Source organism: Aquila chrysaetos, chromosome Z (assembly GCF_900496995.4).
Source record: "Aquila chrysaetos chrysaetos chromosome Z, bAquChr1.4, whole genome shotgun sequence".
Taxonomy (NCBI): Eukaryota; Metazoa; Chordata; class Aves; order Accipitriformes; family Accipitridae; genus Aquila; species Aquila chrysaetos.
Window position 1 is genome coordinate 65903767 of NC_044030.1, and position 20513 is coordinate 65924279.

A 20513-nucleotide genomic window follows, 5' to 3' on the forward strand; every position below is an offset into this window, starting at 1 on the left:
GGCGTCTGCAGAAACCCCCGCACGCCGCAGCAGGCGCGGACCCCCATGGCTTTCCCCTACCCCGAGCCCCGGCACTCCGCCGGGCCCGGCCTCCTCCCCCCCCGGGCCGGGCCGGGCCGCTCGCCCGCCCCCGGGCAGCGATGTCAAAAGGGCTCCGGACCCCCCGCTCCGCCTCTAGGGAGGGGGCGGGGGACGCAGCGCCGGGGCCGGCGACCCCCCGCCCGCCCGGCCCTGCCGTGAGGACGGGCGGGGCCGGGGGCGGGGCCCGGGGCGGGCCCCGGGGCGGGCCCCGGCCCCGCCCTCCCTCCCGCCGGCCGCGCCGTCCCGTGCCGGCGCGCAGTTGCTGCCCGGCGGCTGCGGGAACAGGTGGGGCGGCGGCGGCGGCGGGAGCGGGAGACTCGGGAGCGCGGGGCGGGGGAGGCACCGGCGGCCCGACGCGTCGCTCCCGTCCTCCGTCCTCTCTCCCTGCCTGCCTGCCGCCGCTGCGGGCTGGTGTCGGGAAGGGGACCCGCCGGCGTCCTTCCGCGGGGTCTCTCCCGCGCTTGGGCGCGCAGGGCCGGGCGGGATGGGGGTGGGCCCCTGTGGGGATGGGTGCTTCCTGCCCGCCTGCCCCCGAACTCCCTGCTTGCGCCCGCATCCCCCTGGGCCCCTCCCGCAAACCCCCGGCTGTGCCCGGCTGTGCCTCTTCCCTCCCCACCGCCGTCCTCTGGCTGCAGCCGCGTCCCGGGTCCCTGTCCCCACCTGCAGCCCGCTGTGCCTTACCCCCAGGCCCTCAGGCTGTGCCCCGCGGTGCCTCTTCCCCCAAACCCTCTGGCTGTGGGCTGAGCTTGTCTGCATCCCTTGAAGAACAAGTCGCACTGAGGATGGGGCATGGGGATGGCCTCCACCTTGCGCAGGGGGCTGCATCGGGAATGCCTGATTTATTTATTTATTTGTTTATTCCTCAAAAATGCCGTTTCCCCCTAGAGAGAAGAGCGGTCCCAGGTGTCAAGAAATGGAGGCTTCCTTCTTGGGGAGTGGGGGGGGGGGGCAAAGGTTGGAGGCAGCCGGGGGAGAGGTGTGGTCCACATGCTTATGACGATGATATTAAAATGTAGGGCTGGAGGGAGGATGTCTAGTCAGGGGTTGTCTGGCACGTCGAAAGGGCGGCTGTCTGGTTTGCTGCCACCCTCCTCCTCAGGGACAGGTCTCCCCTGCTGCTATGCGTGGCGGGTCCATCCTTAAGGACTGGCAGCAGCAGCAGCGAGGCCATGAGCTGAGGAAGCAGGTGGGTGCCGGCTCACGTGGCTTATGAGGCTACATTGGGCCAGTCTCTTGGACTTGCCCTTTGCAACCGTGGATGTCGTGTGTGGTGGTTGAGCATTTTGAGTACATTGGTACTTAATTTGTAAACATGTTTTAGGTATGTCGATACTTTGGTTGGGTTTTGGGCGTTGCTGCCACTAACATAGAGTTGTATGGTGCTTGAAAAGGTGTAGTGAGGCTGCAGACCGACTCTTACTGATTTCTTTGCTCGCTGGTGTAGGAAATCAAGGTAAGTTAGCTAAAGCTGTTCAGACAAACCAGAAACTTTACAGCTGTGTATGGATACCATCTTCCTTACTCCACTGTAACTCAGTCCTTCCCAGACCTGTGCGTAGGTCTGTACTGAACATTGCCATGTGGGAGAAGTTTGAACGAGTTTTTCTGGTTGTTGGGAGCAGCCTGGGAACAGAGTGCTGCCTGACTTAATCTGCTCCTTAGCATCTGGGGTGCTGCCTGGGAAGCATTCAGGCTGCCTTGGACCTGCCTCGGGTAGAGGTAGTGTCGTTGTTTATCGGCGTTAGGCAGTGTGGACGTACCCTGAGAATGCTTCACTGAGAAATGGGAGCACTTGTGCTTACATGCTTCCTTGAAGAAAAAGTACAAAGACCTAGGATATGAAAACCTAGCCAAACAGGCTTAAAGTCTTCCTAGGCAGCACCTCTGTTGCAAGTGCGGGGAATAATGCAACTTTATGGTATTTCATTATAAGGTGTAAATCTACTTTCTATTAAATAGTATTTATTTACCGGTAGAGTGAGGCAGGTTATGGTGCAGGAAGCAATATTCGTGGAATGTGTTGGGAAAGATGCCATGGCATTAGTCAAGTAATACGTGCCAAATAGGATTTAACTAGTTATGAATCTTACTGAATACCATGAAATACCTGTCAACTAATTACATACCAGTAAAAGAACTGATCAGGTATGTTTCTGTATCCTGATGTGACTTGATGGCCTTTGCTGAGTGTGCTCCCCTTGCTGTGCTGTGCCCTTCCTGGCTTTGTTTCACTCCACTGCAATAAACCAGGAAACTTTTTTTTTTTTCCCTACCTTGGACTTGTACTCTTCCTCTTGAATCTACTTCTGCGTAGTGCTTCTGGTTTAATGCTTATCTTATCTCTTCCTTTGGCCCACCCCTGTCGGGTTGCTTAATGCATAGTTTTCTGGAGGTGTGGGCAGATGCGGAGCAAGGCAGAGGGGTGAGCGGTGCGTGGGGTGGGCACAGCAGCGTGTGTGCAGTGAGGGAAGCAGGAGGACATTGCTTCTGTGCCGTGTTCAGGTGCAGGAGGTGGAAGGGAACCAGGATGCCTTCCTGGATCTTTGTCAGCTGCTTGTGAAATCATGTTTCTCGTATTCTGCATCTAACTTGGTAGACTTCAGGTGGCATCTCTCCCTCCCTGATGCCTCCTTGGCTCAGCATGGGTGTCAGAGGCCACCGCCCTGTAATCCCCCTGGTGAAGGCTGGTGTGAGCTCCCTGGTCTGCCCTGGTTGAAATGAGAGAGTTCAGCTCCTGACTATGGGTTAAACTAGCCTGAATCGCTTTGTCTGAAGTGGATTAAGGACCATTTGTAAAATATGGGTAGTAGAGCTATGGCACTTAGGCGAGGATTAATTGATGGGGTGGTGTCATCTTCAGTGGCACAGCATGACTTTATAAAAATAATTTTATAGCCCAACACTCATATCAACTTCAGGCTAGTGGCTGTCTGAAGCTTTGAACTGCTTCCCAAAGCCTGGGTAGCTGAAAAGGAAGAAATACTCCATTCCTCTCACTATTCTTGTCCCTCACTGCAGCTCTTCACTGTTCTGGTTTTCTTTCTTGATGTCACAGCAGGTGACACACACAGGTGCGGTGTTTTTATCAGTTTCCCCATTGCCCAAGTATATATTAAGTCTGAGAACTGAGAGGTTTGATTATGTTTTTCTCTATTGCAATTTATGGGTGCTTCAAACAGCAGTTCTGGTAGGCCTTTCTGACTATTTAGGAGGAAGCTAATCTGTGCTTGGAAGCTGCCCCTGAGGCGGAAAGGGGTGGGAGTGAAGCACTGGGAAGCTCAAACAGAGGCTATTCCAACACTAAGAATAATTGTTGCCATAAAATATATTTAAAGCATCTCACAAAAGCTTCATGGTTGTTTTAGGTTTAATTTTAGGATCTTTCTGCTCACTTAAAATTATTTTACGTGTTATTTAAAAGTTGGGTAGTTACTGTGCATTGTTGGGCAGTGCTAGGCAGCAGGTCCCATGTACTTGTCCCGGGGCCTTCCTCCAGTACCCAGGCTCAGTGCTACATCTAGAGGGCAAATGCAGCCTAAATGGAGAAAAGTAAACCTTTTACTCCTTGAAAATATCAGATTATTGGAACAAAAACGTAACATTAACAAAATAAATAATTTATTTTGTAAGCCTGATTGTACTTTTTTTAAACGTAGTTCCTTTAAAAGGCAAGAAAATGAAAGCCAGAGGGTCATGCAATAGTTTTATTTTCTGTAGCCTGTTGTCACATGTTCAGTTTGTAAGAAGTTTTGCAAAGTTGCAAGTGATGTAGCAGTTAAGAATTTTTTCTATCCTTCTGATACTTAGTTGAAATCCAAAAAGTAAAAAAATTGTTTCAGCTGAAATTGAATATGTAAGTTTATGCCAATGGCACACACCAGAGTAACTCAGGTGTCTCTTTTCTTTACCTGTCTTTGGTTTCAGTGTTTAATGCTGACCATTGAACTGGAAATATTGAATAGGTTTTGTTTTTTTTTTTTTGTCTCTTTTTACTAAATTCATGTATTAACATGCATTCCACATGTCTGTTGATGTATGTCTTGATTTATTTTTTTTTTCTGCATATATTTTGCTATTTATGTTCTGTCTGCTTATGATGGTTACACAAAATATTTTATCACTCAAGATGTTGACTAGAAAAGACCTATAATTAGCTCATAAATTGAGTAGTGTGAGAAGAATACACAGTTTAGATCAGCACAGGTTTAAAAGTGTCTTGGTTGTTACCTTGGCTCTGGATGAGAATCTGAGAAACTGCATTTCAGTAGCATTTTTAACTTTGAAATCCTGAGCTAGCACACAAAACTAGTCTCTTAAAAACTACTTGTAAAGCCTGTCCAGCCCAAAGCAAGCTCTGGGTTCCATCTGCAAAGTGGCACAGGTGTCACAAGGAGGACAAATATAGGTGTCAATAAACTCTGGAATCATCTTATTTGCCAGGAGCAATGGTATTCAGATTGCCCCTCTTAACTGTGTCAGGACTGTATTACTTGTCGCGGCAAAAGCAGTGAACACTGACTCTTATCTCCACTCTGCTCATGGTACCAGCTTAGGCTGATGTTGTGGTTTCACCAGCATTTCTTTCATCCTGAGTGCTTTTGCCCTTGTGTCACCTTTCTGTTGTGCTGGTATAACCCTTGCTGAAGGGTGTTGAAAAGCAGTGAGGAACTGGTCTGGGTTTAAAATACCCTTTCCTTTTCTGTGAGGCTGTCTCCCCCGCCCTGGATCTGTTTCCCAATCTATTTTATTATGTGGCCAGAAAAATGGTTGTTCCAGCACAAGTCAAGTGTGACATAGGAGCAGGTATGAGTAATGGGGGGAAAGGCTGATTAAAATGACGTTGCTACCAGTAAAAGTGCTCTTGTGATTGCAAACGTACCCTGAGAACAGTCAGGCTTGCTCTGCTTGAGCAGACTATGGTCAAGAGAAGCTGCTTGTAGCAGCTTTATTAATTCCTACATGCTGCCTGAGTACGTTTGATTGTATTTCAAATTCTTTTTAGTTTGGATTATCTTTTATATTGACATGGTGCCTAGCACATTGGGCGCCATGCCTGGAGCCTCTATTAAAAGTCTTTTTTTTTTTTTTTTTTTTTAAAGCATTACCTTGCCAAATATGTGTGAATATGAGCATAGCTTTGTATGGTGCACTGCAAAAACCTGTACAAAGAAATAGCATACACTGTACAAAAAGTTGTTAAATTTTGATGGGCATCTCCTGGACTGGAATTCAAGAGAATGCTCCTATCCCAGGGATGGCATTCTGGGTTTATGGGTATGTCTGAGATGAAAATATAGCTTACTAAGAATAACTCTATTTGTTTCATTCTTTGTTTTCTAACAAAAGAAGGGGACAACTCTTGCTGGAGTTTGGAACACAAAGATCAGTTTGTTGATTTGGAACTAATTTGCATTGTATCATCAGTCCTGAAATGGCTTAAAACAAAGTCACAAAAACCTGATTCAATGCTTCTCTGTATGCTTTTAGAGTATGGGTACAGTTTGCCTTGGTACTGTGCCCCTTCTTTCAGGAAAGTTATTTGAGGTTACAAGTAGTTTGGTTTTTTGTTTGTTTTTTAAATTGGGTTTTGCCTGATCTGTTAAAAAGCAAAGTGCCTTGAAATTGTTACCAGTAGTTGAAGCTGATGTTTTCTGATATGTACCTGAGCAGAGTGCAAGGCGACTGGGAAGGAGAAACTTCTTGGTTTAGAAATGTGTCGCTGGTGGAAAAGACCTTTTTGAGGGGGGAAAGAAGTGTTTCTGTTTAGTTAAGTTTTGAAACACAGTATTTGTTAAATATATCTAATTTTTTTGGTAAAGACTTTACAGCCAATATTTTCAAGTGTTTTCTTTTGGTAAAATTTTTTTTGTATTGTTTTTAATGAAAAGGTATTGGCTGAAGCATCAAGAGTATCAGGGTTATTGGTCAGATGTGCTCATTTATTCTGTTAAGTAAATACTCCTGTGTTTGTTTACTATGTGACATTACGAATAGATGGGGATGGGCAGCATGGAAATATCTATAGTCTGTTCAGAGAAGTAGTAGCTGGTAATGTTGCCTTCTCCTGTACAGGTGAAAATTACTTGCATTCTGGTATACTGCAAGTGAATACTTTAGAGTTTTTAACAGTATTTGCATTTATAACATCCACTACAATCCCTTTTTTAGATGTACAGTGGGAAATATCTGGATTAAATACATTCTTTATTCCCTTTTGTGGTCAGAGTTCTGTGGCTTGCCTTTTCAGTACTGAAATAAAAGATTCACTTTTGAAATTTTAACTGTACAGAATGGGTCTGACAAGCTTAATGAAATTATTTTAATGCACTTTGGAAGTGCTGTGTCCACCCTTGTCTCTTGTGACTGAGATGTGTAGAAGACACTGTGCACAAAAGCCAGGAGGCTAATGGAGTAAGCTCAGTGTTCACTGTCAGCTTTGAAATTAAACCTTTTACAAACCCAGTTGTGAGCTGTATTCCTCAGAATCTTTGTTACAGCTATTAATTCCTTTGGTCACTTGCATTATTACTGTTGTGCTGACAACATTGTTTCTGTAGCACCTTTTGTTCTGTACCAAGTTAGGTTGTTAAAAAGGAGTCTGCTTGAGTTTGCTTTTACGCAAGGAAGTGATAAAACTGTAAGGCAAGGCTGTAAATAGCTTTATGCATAGCTCTGGTGTTCAGGAAATTAACTTATGTTAACTTCTAACCATGGACATGACTCTTATGTTTTGGAGAAGGGAAAAGGTTGGGAGGAGGGAATGCAAAACATAGGAGCACTGTTAGAGCTCTCTGTGCCTCCCTTCAGCAAGTCCTTCAGCAAGTCCTTTAATGAGTGTTTGAAATCTTGTGGGGTAAAAAATCCCCCAGCTGGATTTCAGATTACCCTGAAACTGCTTCTCATAAACTGGTCCACTTGACCAATTAGGGAAGCTTATCTGAAAGTTGCAGGAAAAAAAGGTTCGTGAACATGGCCTGGACCACACCAAGTTCTGGTTTGATCTGGAGTTTTCCCCAATCTGTTGAAAAGAGGCTGCTGCTGTATTTTAAAACTGAACAGCTTAGATGCCCCATTTGAACTACATTCAAAAGTATGGGATGGAAAATTGCCTCTGGAGCTGTGGAAATTGTACTGTTTGGTGTTCTTGCTTTTATCCTGTAGAGACTTTACACATATCCTTGTGAAATGTGATTGCATGCCATTGGTTGCTTTCATCCAAGGTGCTGGAGCATCAGACAAAATAGAATCTATACAGACTTTTGTGATAAGCAGGGGAGCTGCTTTTACAGGTGGTGAAATTATATGACTTTGGCTCGCTCGTTGAGACGACAGCAGTGGGAGGAGGTCCAGCCCTCCCTTCCAGTCAGTGGGAAAGCATCATGCTTTCTGGGTATAGTCAGCCGGATGAACCTGCAGTTATATAATGTATGTGGAAGACAGTGAGTGTGGGTGAAAGCAAATTCCTTGATTTGAGTGTGAACAAAAAAATCATCCTGAAGTGAGATAGAAGAGGAATAGTGGAAATAAACCACTGTGCATAGAAACCTGTTTGAGTGATGAGGTCTGTGGTGTTGCTTTAGGTTCAGAAAGTGGTGTGTGGCTTGGTAGTTTTGCATAGCAAGTGGAATATTGAGCTGGCATCCAGCACTTCAGTTTTGTTCACAGCTTTGCTGTGCTAACTGGTGGAAAAGATGCCCCTTTTTCTCTGGTGACTGAGTGTTCTATACAAAGAGTGAACCAAACACACTGACTTCTATCTGCAAAGCACTGAAACCTGTATGTGAAAAGTGCTATCTAAGACTTTTTTTGGTAACTTAAATGCATAGTTATATATAAGCCTAATCTTTCATTGTGCTGGAGGCAGTCCAGTTTTCTTCTTTTTTTACTGCTGTTGCATGCTGAGTAGACTATTAGACAATTGTCTGTTTCTTGTATACTGGTGTTTTACAGGAACATTAGTATTAGGCTGAGTACTCTGCTGCTTGCCAAGTTTCTGCGCTGGAAGTAGTATTGTCTCCTGTGTTATTCTGATGTGGCACATCCATTGTCTAATGCACTTTGTTGATGGGATACATTTTTTTGAGCTATTTGTATTTGGCAATCTTTCAGTATCGGAAAGAGGGAAAAAAACAAGTGCAGTCGAGTTGGCCAGATGTAGCTGGTTCATCCCTACACGCTGTCTGGCTGAGCTGATCTATTTTAAATTGCAGAGATGTCTTGTGGTCCTGGGTGGTCTCTGAATGCTTGGAAAGGTGGTAAAAACTGCATTCTACTGTAATAGTGGAAAATACCAATAGAAGATGGAAAATCCTTACAACATACCTGTGATTAAACCTGTGCATTAATGTGGTGTTTCATTCTGTTCTTCTCTGAAGTTATCATTTGGTGTTTTAAGCTGATTATGAAATCTCTACTGTTACAAATTCACAGCCTGCATAATGCTGCTTTATACGCTGTTACTGAGCTTCCTGAAAGTGCGAAATAATGAAGACTTAAAAATTCCTTTTAGCAAAGGAACTAAGGGCTAGCTAACTAAATGTGGAGCAGAAGTAAACCTTCACAGCTGTGTAATGTCATTAATATACTTTGCCCATTATATCAGCCTCTACTTTGCATTTTGTGTTATGCAGACTCCTGCATGTTTATTGCTTAGAAGTTGAACAAAGAACTGATATATTTTTAAAGTTGGATTTTTATAACAAGATCTGGTTTAAAAAATGTTGTGAGATGCTTTTGCTAATCAAGCCAGTTAATGTTTTTAGGTGATGGAGAGTTTTGTTTTCATGTAAGCTTTTGAGGTCAGGTTGTCGTCTGAATACTGTCTCATGCAGCATTGCTTTGGCCTTGTAGCAACCTTTTTCTTTTGCCTCCATTGGCCTTTGACTGCTCTGAGTCACGACTGGATGTTTCCTCTCTGTAATGCTTGTAGGCAGCTATGAATGCTCCTATTCCATACTGTTTGTTGAGTCCTAGCCCCCAGGGCTTTCACGGGAACCCTTTGGAAGTCCAACACTTCTACAGTCCTTAGAAGGGTACCTGCACAGCAAGTGGGAAAGAGCGTTTCTGGAACTGCCATTAGTACTGAGTCAAAGCAAAGGTGCTCCCATTCTTGTGTTCACACCGTGTGCCCAACCTCTGCCAAACTGGATCACCCTCCAAGGGGCACAGTCACATCAAAAGGGAAAGGTGTTATGGAAAGTTATTGGCTGTGAGGTAGTGTAAACAGCATTCGAGATGGCTTGAGTGGTACCCAAAAGCTTACTCAAATTTCAAACAGAATCATGTGGGATTTTATAATATACTGATTTCCATGCATTCATCCCTGGACTTTATAAGAGTAATGCAACCTTGACAAGTGGCTTTGACTACAGGATGAGTCTGCAGGGTCATTTCCTCCAGCTGTCCCTAAGTTCAGACATCAGTTTGCTGTCAGTTCTCCATCCCTCTGCAATTCCTTCCTTCAGTACAGACTACAACAGGCGCTTACTGGGAAACATCTGACTTTTCCATCTCAGCTCCATTTCTGAAACTGTATTTCACTTCTGCGGTAACTCTGGTCAAGTATAAACTAATTATTTCTCTTTTTTAAAGTGGAGATCTTCTTTGGGATGCAGGAGAAAAAACAGGGATGTCAGGAGAAATTAAAAGTCTATTCATGTTCTTACTGCTCTGTTTAGTTGTTCTGGCTGAGAGGCCTGAGTCTCCAAACAATGGTATAATGTACCTTCATGGGTGCCTGACACTAATACTCATGAGTATGTGATTAACTAGGTCTTTCATCATGCTGAAGAATGTTGATTTAAACAACAACAAAAAACCCCCAAAACCTAAGGCCTTTATATCTCATTGCATATCCATCAGTGATTTGGAACCTCTAACTGCAGCTGTACGAATTACCAGCTCTGGACTAGAAAGATTTAGGATGTGGCAGTGTAGTACCTTCCTGGAGCACTCCAAAAAGCACATTCACAGCAGCAGTTGATGTTCCAAGACTGAATTTGGGAGCAGCAGCTTTTTTTCTGATACTGTCAGCATGCTTCCTTGGGTAGGGGACAGCGTTCTGAGACTTTAGTTTAAAGGAAATCTGTGCCAAGTGTTTTTAAAACGTCTTTTGTCACTCTAAAGCTCTGCCATCAACTCTCACTGTGCCTGTGTTGCACTTCCCAAAGTTCAGGGTTGCGCTGTGTGGGTCGTTGTAGAAGGTGCCAGCACAGCTGGTTCCAGCTTTCTTTTGAAAGAGCCTCCTAGGGAGGGTGCAGTTGCTGATGTTTACAGTGCTCAACAGCATGTCTGCTATGCTGCATGGTAGCTTAGAAAAAAAAAAAGGGGGGGGGAGGGAAGGGAGGGTGTCAGTACTAGGCCAGCTGCCTTTAAAATTTATGCCTGCCTAATGCAATGCAAGCAAAATTGGAGCAGAAGGAATGCATTATTTTGCTGCCTAGGATATCGACCTAGGACCCAGAGGGTGGGTAGGTTGAGCAAGTGCAAGGCAGTGGGAAACAATGGTAAAGGAAATTAGCCCATGTCAGCATTAGAGAGTGGTGTGGGAGCAGTTCAGCTTTTGTAAAGCGCTGCATTAAAGAGTGAACAAAATAATATGTTGCAACACCGCACCAGTGTTATCAGTGTTACTACTTACTAATATTCTGAACCCAGCAAGATTACAGCTGGTGCAATAAAAGTTCCATAAAATGACATTGACTTTGCAATGTCATTTTGCACGGCAACTACACTGAGAGTAGCTGAGTTGAGTGTATGCTATAGGCAAGATGTGACTGTAGAAAAATACTTCTTCCTTTGGTAATAATGAATATTTTTCACTTTACTTGCTCACCTTTTCTTTCTCAAGGTGAATATTGTGTTCTTAAGGTAACTATATATACTTTTTATCTCACCTTCCTATGAAACTCCTTTCTGCTGTATTTTCATATTACAAAAGACAGCACCGTCTTCCTGTCTTTGTCTACCACTGGTGGAAATTTATGGTCTAATTTTTCTGTATTTATTTTTCTCTGGTGCTGAATAGCTACGGGTACATTGCCACTGATTACTTGGTTACAAGAGGTCTTTGGAAATAAGAAGGCTTGTATGCTGTTTTCCATTGGTATTGACTAGATGAGCAAGATGTTACTTGTGCAACAAGCCTTGTTCCCATTTCTTTTAAGGAGTCTTTGGAAGCTGAAGTCTAGGTCTGCATTTCTTTTTTTATTCTCTGCTTCGGTGGAGTGCTCCCCACTGTGACTATTTAGTGACGGTTTACGTCATTGTTCTATTAAGTGAGGGGTAAACACAAACTAAGTTCTTTACCCCTTGGTAGCAAACTGCTTCTACTGTAATTAATTGGATGTATGAGATTCTCATATGCATTAACTCTTAACTGTTAATGAGGATAGATGATATGATGGAGCTGACTCAGTGACTCAGCTTGCCACTGAAGGAAGGGGATGGTCTTATTTGTGTCCCTTCTCATATTTTGACATGAGTAACTTTAATCAGGCAGGTAGATACAAGCAATAGTACTCATAACCAGAGTCAATTAGAAGCCATCCTACCTGGATGTTCAAGAATGATACAGACCTGGGGCACTGGTATCACAGTGGAGAAGGAGGGAGAACTTTAGACTCATCACAAATCTTGGCAACGTTAGCTGAGTCTGTTTTGCTTGTCTGCCCTTTGTCAGGTATATTTGGAAGGTATTGATAACTAATAGGAGGATGCTCTTACCTGCATTCCATATGCTTCACCTTAAAAGGAGTGTCTGGTAGAAAGCTGAAGAGTCTTACCAAAGTGTTCAAATAACTACAGTGTGTACTCAAAACAAGTAATCTTCATCACCACAATGAAAAGAAATTAAATGTAATTAGTCCTATTTTGTGTATGCATCCACAAAGCCCCTTTGTTTTAGTCTTATAAAATGCAAACTTTTGATGTCATCAGGCATCTTTGATCCCTTCATTCAAAGTATTTAATTAGGACTTGCACTCCCTCTACCTTTTTAGAGCTTACCTATATATCGTGTCTTAAAAACAGTATACTTCCTATGCAGGTTAAGAAGCCCAGACTGTGCTATCTTTGCAGTGCAAAGAGTTTAGTACAGAGTTTTATATTCTGGATATGCTTGGTTACTAATGATACATATGCACTTTAAAAACATCACAGCTGTAAATAATTCTTACATACATTTATCAGAACTGTCCCTACTGTAGAGGAAAAAACCAGAATGGGTAACAGCTCAGCGTACTACGAAGATGTTGGCTTGTGGTGGAATGAACATGGAACACTGGGTATATGAGTTAACATGATTGTGTAGCACAGCTGAAAATACTAGGTTGTGTTACTGCTGTCTAGCCCCTGGTTCTTGTTTTGTGAAGGTCTGTTTAAAGTGACCCAAAGCTTAGTTAATCTGGCCTTGAAAGAAAAATTGAAATGCTGCAGAAAGTTTTCTAGTTACATAATAAACAAGGAGGAAAAGGAGAATCTGTTAAGTCCTTTGGGTAAGGATGAGATTAACTGGAGTTGGATATGGCCCCATTACTAAATCAATACTTTGCCAGAGGTCTTTGCTAAGAGTAATGATGTATCATTATCTAATGGAAGTGAGGTTGCATTAATAAAAATAATTACATCATAGATGAGCCTTATTTTGATTTCTAGGTGAAAGTTGTCATATGATATGTGCCACAGGGCTCACCATGCAGGCAGGGCTAGGTGACTTTGTGAGCTGGCATCACTGAGCTGGAATCAGATGTAAAGGAGCCAAGTGCAAGTCATGCACTGAGGGACCAACGAGAAGAGCTTCTGTCCCAAGCTGGGTGCAGGAGCCACTCACCGCAGCAGAGGAGTAGGCAGGTGAGACTAGTTGGCTGCAGGATGGCTGACATGCAAATGCTCAGGTAAAGAGTTTTGGGTAAAGGCAGGGGAGCACTGATAAATTAAAATTCTAGGAGCTTTTCCCCTTGCTTATGTTTTTGCCTTTTTCTGAAACATTGGGAATACGAGGAGAGAAAACTGGGGAAGATACAATGATGTCCATGGTGTTCACTTCCCAAGTGAAACTGGGAATCTTTTCAGGGCCCCATCCAGACTCTTTCTCATACTTAAGTCAAAATGATGACTGGGTTCAGACTTGTAAAGAAACTTCCTTCCAGGCAATGATTGCAGAAACTGTTAGGACTTGATGTGTTTTTCTGTGTGATGTGGGACATTAGTCCCTAGAACCAGTTTCATGTGCATCACTGCAACCCTAGGTGATGCATTTAAGATATTTAAGATATTAGTGATGCCAGATCTTTTCCTGCCTTACTGTAGCACAATGTAATTTTTGTGGCTTTGGTTCTCATGTTGTAGAGTGTCTCTTGTGGCTTGTGATGGACAGAGTGATGACTTGCTGAGGTGCAGTGTGAACTTCTTGACTACAGATCTAGTACATGATTGTCTATGAGTATGCAGGACTGGACATGGTGATATTGTGTGCCCTCTACATGATTTCACTATCAGCTTAAAGGGATCTATGACAGGGCTGCTGCTCCCACCTTTCTCCTTGCCTGCAGCATCCCGGTTCGTGTGTCTCAATGTTTCCTTTGCACGAGCCTGTTCAGCCTTTTAGGTCTGAGCTGACTGAAAAAATAACTTTTTTCTTGAACGACTAAGCTTTCAGTTGGGTCAGTGAGCTGCTGTGACTTATCCTGCAGCTGCCTGAGGACCAGGCCCGTCAGCAGTGATGCTGTGGGACTGCACACTGGGGCTTTGCCGTTCAGCCGTTGCTGGTGATTGATCAATGTATATGGACCAGGAGAATGCCCATATGATTCTGACTGGGAGTTGGGCACAAAACAGGGCTGTACCCCTGAAATAGTTCCCACAGGAAGGGGCTTTTCTGTGCCTGTTGCTAGTGTTCAGCCTTGCTGTGAAGTCTGCAGTATCAGTTCTTTTAACAATTTATAGGCAGGTGTGGAAGGAAATACAAATTGGTCTTTATTTTACACAGCATCAGAATGGGAAATCCTTTAGTCTGGCAGAAAACCAATCTGAAGTGTGATTGAAATGAAATGTGTTTTCACTAGTTCTGGTGCTTACAGACTACTTTATTCACGTAGGTAAACAACAGATTTCATGCCAGTTTAAAAAGCAAAACATTAAACAAAGAGGTACCATATAAATAATTCAGTAAGGGTGACTACACAGGGTATTAGATCTCTCACTGAATACTGCCAATGGGGAATTTTACAAGTGGATGTTTTAATATAGTTTCTAAACCTTTCATCTGTTTTTAAGATGTCCACTTTTTTTAAAAGGAATTTATATTTATTTTGAAATTTGCTATTCTTTCCCCAATGTCTACTCTAAAATGTACATGCAGAGATTGCTAATGTACTCTGAGGAGTTAGGATTTGTGTTTTAAAATGAACTCACTTCAAAGACAAAGTTTGAAATTTAATCAAGGTTACAGCTAATTAATACATCTATCAAAACTTGGAAATTTCTTAAAGTATCTCTCTTGCATAAAGCTGCCTTGCCTGCCTTCTGTCACTCACTTGGGCAGAACTGTCATCTAACAGGAACAGTGTTTACAAGCAATATTATCAAAAAAAGGAAAGGCCACGTAATGCTAAACAGGATGTAGACAACTTGCCTGTGAGATGAATCTTTCAAAAAATGGGTTGGGTGGCTGAGAGAAGGCATAAAGGATCGGGGAGGTGATGGAAACTTCTCTCAGGGAAATCCATAACGACAGGCAACACCTGGCTAAAGTTTAAAACTTTGTTGCAGAATATAGGTGAGTAATCCATCTAATGTAATATGCAGTTTGTATTTGTTTGCCATGTGGCATAAGGGAGTAACGTAGTTAACATAACTGCAATTATGTAAGCACACAGCCTTGGGAAATAGGAAGGGCAGAGCTGGTATTTCCCAGGTAAAGCTTAAGATACCATCTGTGAAACATCTCAATTTAATTACCTTCTGAACTTCAAGAGCAAAATTAACAACAGCATACCAAGTGATTCTGAAACAGGAAAGTTTCATAATTGTGCCTGAATGTGTAAGCCAGTGTTACTGTCATTTCTTAATCTATCATTTTGAAGTCAGACCGGCGTGGGTCAATGCTTTCTGCGGGTTCTCCCCATCTTCCAGTGGTCTCTGTGGGGTGGAGGGTCTCCCTGTCATTACCTGCTTGCCAGGCCAGGGGGTGATGGTCCAGAACCTTTGCTTTTGGGATCTGCCTTCAATGGAAATTATCCCCTTGAAGCCTGTACTGTATTGTCATATTCTCCAGTCTTTTGCTAAGGGGTCCCTGTAAAAGTGGCTTGTCTGTCTTTCTAATAATTAGCTGTGCTCTCCAATGCAAATCCTTAACTTCAAGTGTTTTAAGTTCCCACTGACTTTTAGAATTTGTTTTCTGGAGTGACAGAGCTTACATTAGATTGTTTCATTTTGCTTGGTTGTCTGTCAAGTTCTTTTGTTTGCTTGTTTTGTTCAGTAGCCATCAACATAAAACAGTTGCAAAATCACTGTTTAAAAGCAAATCTTGATATCTGTTTTAATATTTAAAAACTATGTAGGGGGAATAAATGAGCATAAAGAATGGCAAATATCTTTCACGTGGGTTAAGCAAAGGAATGTAAGAAACTTGTTGTTCTCATTTAAAAACAAGGAATGTTTGAGGCATACCAGTAATTCCCATTACAAGAATCACTAACAGTTTTGTGTGCTAACTGAACTTGAGCACTTCCAACAACTTATTACCTACTACTTGTCATCATGAGGCATTCTCATATGGTTTGCTGTGGTTTTTGTGGCATTTTTGGCTGGTGTAAATGATCGTATCATCTACCCTTGCCTCTCCAGTAAACATAATGGCCCAACTTGAAATTGGTTCTGCCAAGCTGTGTGCCTTAACTCAGCTGCAGGGGACCAGAGCTCTTTCAGCTGTCTGCTGAGCTGCAGGGGACCAGAGGCCAGCAAATGACTTTGCTCTTTTCACACAGCCCTTTCCCTCCTTAGCCTCACTTACACCCCCTTTTTTTATAATGTTGAAGACACATTTGTTTAAAGATGTCTTCAGAAATTGTATTGGTACAGCTGGTTTGAACCTAGGTGCACGATATTACTTCATTGACATTTTTAAGTAAAAATGAAAAAAAAAAAAAGAAAAATAGCTCTTATTCCTTTTTAAGAGCTGAGTACCTTGCCTATGTTTTTGTGGTGATTTCAGTTCTTCTCTTCAGAATGCACGTGCTTGAGAGGACTGCCTCTATGTTCCTTAAAACTTTTCAAGCTAGGCAGACTGAACTTACATGACTGCATTTTTCTAAGTTTATGTAAATTGCTTCCAATATGTCATTTAAAATAACCTAATTTTGAAAATTAGTCTGCTAGTGTGACTTCCCTAATTTTGAAAGAGTTTACTACAATCTAGACACTCCATTTTAGAAAGAAAATTCCCTACTGTTAGTGCATTTTAGTTACATTTTCAAATTTTGTTACAAGCAGAAAGTGGAACATTGGAAATAAAAGTGCCGATGTGCTGATTCTGTAAGTACATTAGCAGGTATGTAAATTAAACGTATATTTTCCTGACTGAACTGTGGCTATACAAATGCTTAATGTGCAGATGAGTTTACAGCATGAAGAACTAAAGCTGTGTATTTAACACATGGCCTTCTCTGTCCCCAAGTCTTTGTCCCTGCAGGCCAAATCTTTCCAGTCTCAGATTTAGAGGATAAGTTCTGTAGAATTCAAAACTGCCAAACATTATGGAAGATTGTATTATGGTCAAAGTGTTATCAGGTTACTTCTTAACAAGAAGGTTGTACTGTAAAAAAGCAGTCCTTCAAAAATTTTTTGGTTTTTTTTTTCTGAAGCACAAGCTAGTTTGTCTTGTGTGGGGGTACGTGGGGGTTTTTTTACTCTTCTATTTAAACAAAAAAACCCCGAACCACAAGCCTTGAGCATATTATTTTCCAGTACATATGAATTTGTGTGTGAAGTAAGTGTAACAGGATAAGACAAAATACCTTCCATGCTGCCATTAACCCTACTTGTAGGTAGCTAACAAACAAAAAGGTAGCTAAACAAACAAACAAAAAACCTGAAATCCTAACATTAATGCAAACAATTGTTCCAATAAATGAATTTACGAAGGAAAACTATGTAGCTAGTTAAGAAAATAAGTAGAATTGTAAAGCACATTGGAAGTGAAGTAGTAGTGTTACGTATGAAAGTTGATTTTAAAGAAACCTTTTAACTGTGGAAAAGTTCTCAACACCATTGTCTTGCAGGCATTACTCCTACTCTTAAAATAATTAGTTTTAACTTATTGTACTTAACTTGCCTTCAGAGTCAGAGTAATTGATCTGTTAGTACATCTGTGTGGTGAGGCTGTGGCTGCTTTCTGGCTGGTACATCCTTCTCTCAAGGATAGTAACTAAACTGCAAAAACTTTCAGAAAAAGTTTAGCAACTGCTGTGGAGTTGTATCTTGCTTGCTTGGTTATGAACAGAAAAGAAACCTTGAAGGCTAAGAGCCTTGGCTGTCTTAGCTCTTGTGAAATGTTTTAAAGGGAGAAGAGCTGCAAGTGCTGGGGTCAGGAGAGGTCGGACAAGCCTCTCCATCAGTTTGGCAGGGGCTGGGAAACGTGAGCATTTGCGGTTTTCATCTGCTGCCTTTCTACTACGAGCAGGAGCAGTCCACTGGAAATAGTCTGGTTCCAGATAAAAGGCTTGCTTTTGGTTCCAGTGCCTAGCAGGCATAAGAGTTGCTATTTAAACACCGAAAGCACATTTGTCTGACTCCCAATGCAAAATTAAAGTGATGTAGACAAGTCAACTGGATAAATGTAAAGAATTGTGTATTTGTAAGGTTGCCATTGTCTGGATGAGAGGTTTGCACCCTAAGAGGGAGAAAAAGTCAATCAACACCCCCAAGCCCATAAAAAATGGGAATTCATTTTGAGCCAACATCCATATAGAATCTTCTGGATTTTTGAAAGCATGTTTTGAAGAAGCAGGTTACTTGTTTAACTTAGGTTTTGGTCAGCATGTTGAGCTAGCCAGTCGGAGTTCCAGTAACATCTTTATCAGGATGAGAGCAAGAAAACTGACGGGCAGTAAAATCAGTAAACTATTTTTCTTACTGAAGAACTGATTAAATGTGATGTGATTGTTTGTATTCAGTGAATATATTTATTGAAATATTGAGCCATACTGTGCACAAGGTATCTGTAGGCTTTGATAGAATATTGTTATAACCGCTGAACAAGGTATATTCTGTTTACCATGTCTTGTGTCTTGATAGACTGTTCTCATGAGACTGACATGGGAAGAATACTGGATTTTAAGGATAACTTCTTGTAACCAATCTAACTATTTTAATAAAATAATTAATTATAAAATACAGATTTTTAACACTTCCCCCCAGCACCAGTTACTTACAGCTGAGTTGTCTGGCTGTCATAGTCAGGCAGTCTGAAGTACCTGGTGTTCAAGATAGGGTTGGGTTTACGTATGTTTGATACCATCCATAGTTTAGCTTATGGAGCAAGATGGCAGGGATATTTATAATATGTCTCTAACCATAAAGTCTTTTCTCTCGTGTGATTGCTAGTGCCAAAAGGAAGAAGGCTACTCAAGTTTCCATTAGAAAAGGAAGAGGATGTCCCCTACTACTTCTGATTTTGCCAGAACTCTATGTAAATATAGAGCTTTTTAGCTAATATAGTAATATGTACATAGGGCATGTGAAATTGATCAGCGTAAAGGCAGTGACACTGAGTTGGGAAATGCTGGTGCTGGAGGATGGTATATCTGGAAAATGTCAACTTTAAAGAGACTTGCAGAAGGAATAATTTCTGAACATGAAATTGATGGTGGTTTCAGATGTTCAGACACACAGGACAGAAGTGCAAGCAGGAAAACAAGTGGGTAGCAAAAGGAGAATTGGGAAGAGGTAGATCAGATGAACTCTAATGAAGGCAGGCTTGTCTGTGTTGCGTCTTGTGATGAAGGGTGGGTGTAGTGTACTTTGAGGTGCCTAAAAACTCCTGTGAAATGGCAGTGAACAAAAGGTACTTGTAGAATTGGAGGTAAGGGTGAAATTATTTTTCAGGCATGTTAAGGTGAGGACAAATGAGAAGACGATAGTGAGGAGATCTGAGGAGAGAGATGCATTACCATCCTGAGGGCAGAACTGGCTTTCCAGACCTGCAGCTGGCTTAGCCTTGAGGAGATGCAGAAGGGCAGCCAGAGGAAAGGAGCTGGTTATCAAGGTGTGCTGCAGTCTGGACTAACAAAGGTGAATACAGTGTGAAGACTGCACAAGGGTATGGAGAGAAATTGTATGGTGAAGTGAGACATGGAGTGGGAATAAGAGAGATACCCTTTGAATGTGTTAGGATTTTTAAAAAGTATTTTCTAGGGGAAATGAGGCAAGGGAAGGGCAAAAATCAGTACTCATATAAGCATACTTCTCTGAAAAGTTTTACATATGTAGGTGGTGCTGCATGCAAACTGGATGTGCTGGGTAATTTTTCTGAGTTAATGGTATTACCAGTGGTACTATGACACTTCATGATTCTGGTGTGGAAACAGTTGATTCATCAGAGTGTGATTTGCATACTAATTATAACATAGCTAATTATTGTACTTAAAAGGAGACATATCAGCACCTTTCCTCCTTCCAACCTACCTTAGAAATACTTCTGAGTTAGAAAATCAAAATTTTCAATAGGAAGTATTGCAAGCTGAACTTCTTCACATATCAGTGACTTGGACTTTAAGTGGAGATGGTAATAAAAATGAATTTAAGTAGCTGCTCTTTATTTATATTTTCCCCTTAACTGTAATGGTTAAACACAGCATGGTTTCTTGAGTTAACACTTTATGGCATGGAAGCACCTTGTTTGGTATGTAGAGATTACAAAATCATATGGTTATGCATAATGGCTCAGCTATAAATCAGCCTCAAGCATACTGTGATGTGGTCAGCTAATGCTCCCTGATCTGTATTTCACATGTGGTGCTCTGTTAGCCCTCTCCATATTTTTTCCATTTTGTTTCCTGAAAATCTTTTCTAAAACACTTTACTGACCTTTATTTTATTAATTACAAAACCCCATATTTCTGTTTTCGTTTGTTTTCCTGCAGGCAGCAGCATCATAATATCTTAATCAAGTGAAAATGGCCTTTAGCAACCTGACATCGAAGGCTGTACTACTGTATGATGAATGGATTAAAGATGCTGGTGAGTCATTTAAATCTAAAACTTACTAACTTTCAGTAATTTTGAATAGCAATGTGTAGCTATTTTAGGTGTACTGCTTATCAAATTAATGTAGCTTTGTCTTCCTGTAAATGTTTCTAAGACTTGCCAGGTTACGTACTGAACATTTTTAACTGAAAAGAACAGACTAATTTCTGCATTTTAAAAAAGTAAAA

The 20513-nt window shown here is 42.0% G+C and overlaps 1 protein-coding gene across 3 annotated transcripts in view; it reads left to right on the forward strand.

Annotated features, from left to right (window-relative positions):
* Positions 1–297: 297 nt before the first annotated feature.
* Positions 298–20513, forward strand: part of ELOVL7 (ELOVL fatty acid elongase 7) — a 33428-nt gene continuing 13212 nt past the window's right edge. Inside the window, exons 1-2 of one of the 3 annotated variants that reach the window (XM_030005529.2) lie at positions 298–366; positions 20226–20319. In XM_030005529.2, coding sequence (XP_029861389.1) covers positions 20256–20319 — 64 coding nt within the window. In that variant the 5' untranslated portion in view covers positions 298–366; positions 20226–20255. Of the gene's footprint in view, positions 367–1098; positions 1268–20225; positions 20320–20513 lie in introns of those variants that run through there. The other 2 variants (XM_030005530.2, XM_041121056.1) reach the window with 2 other exon arrangements.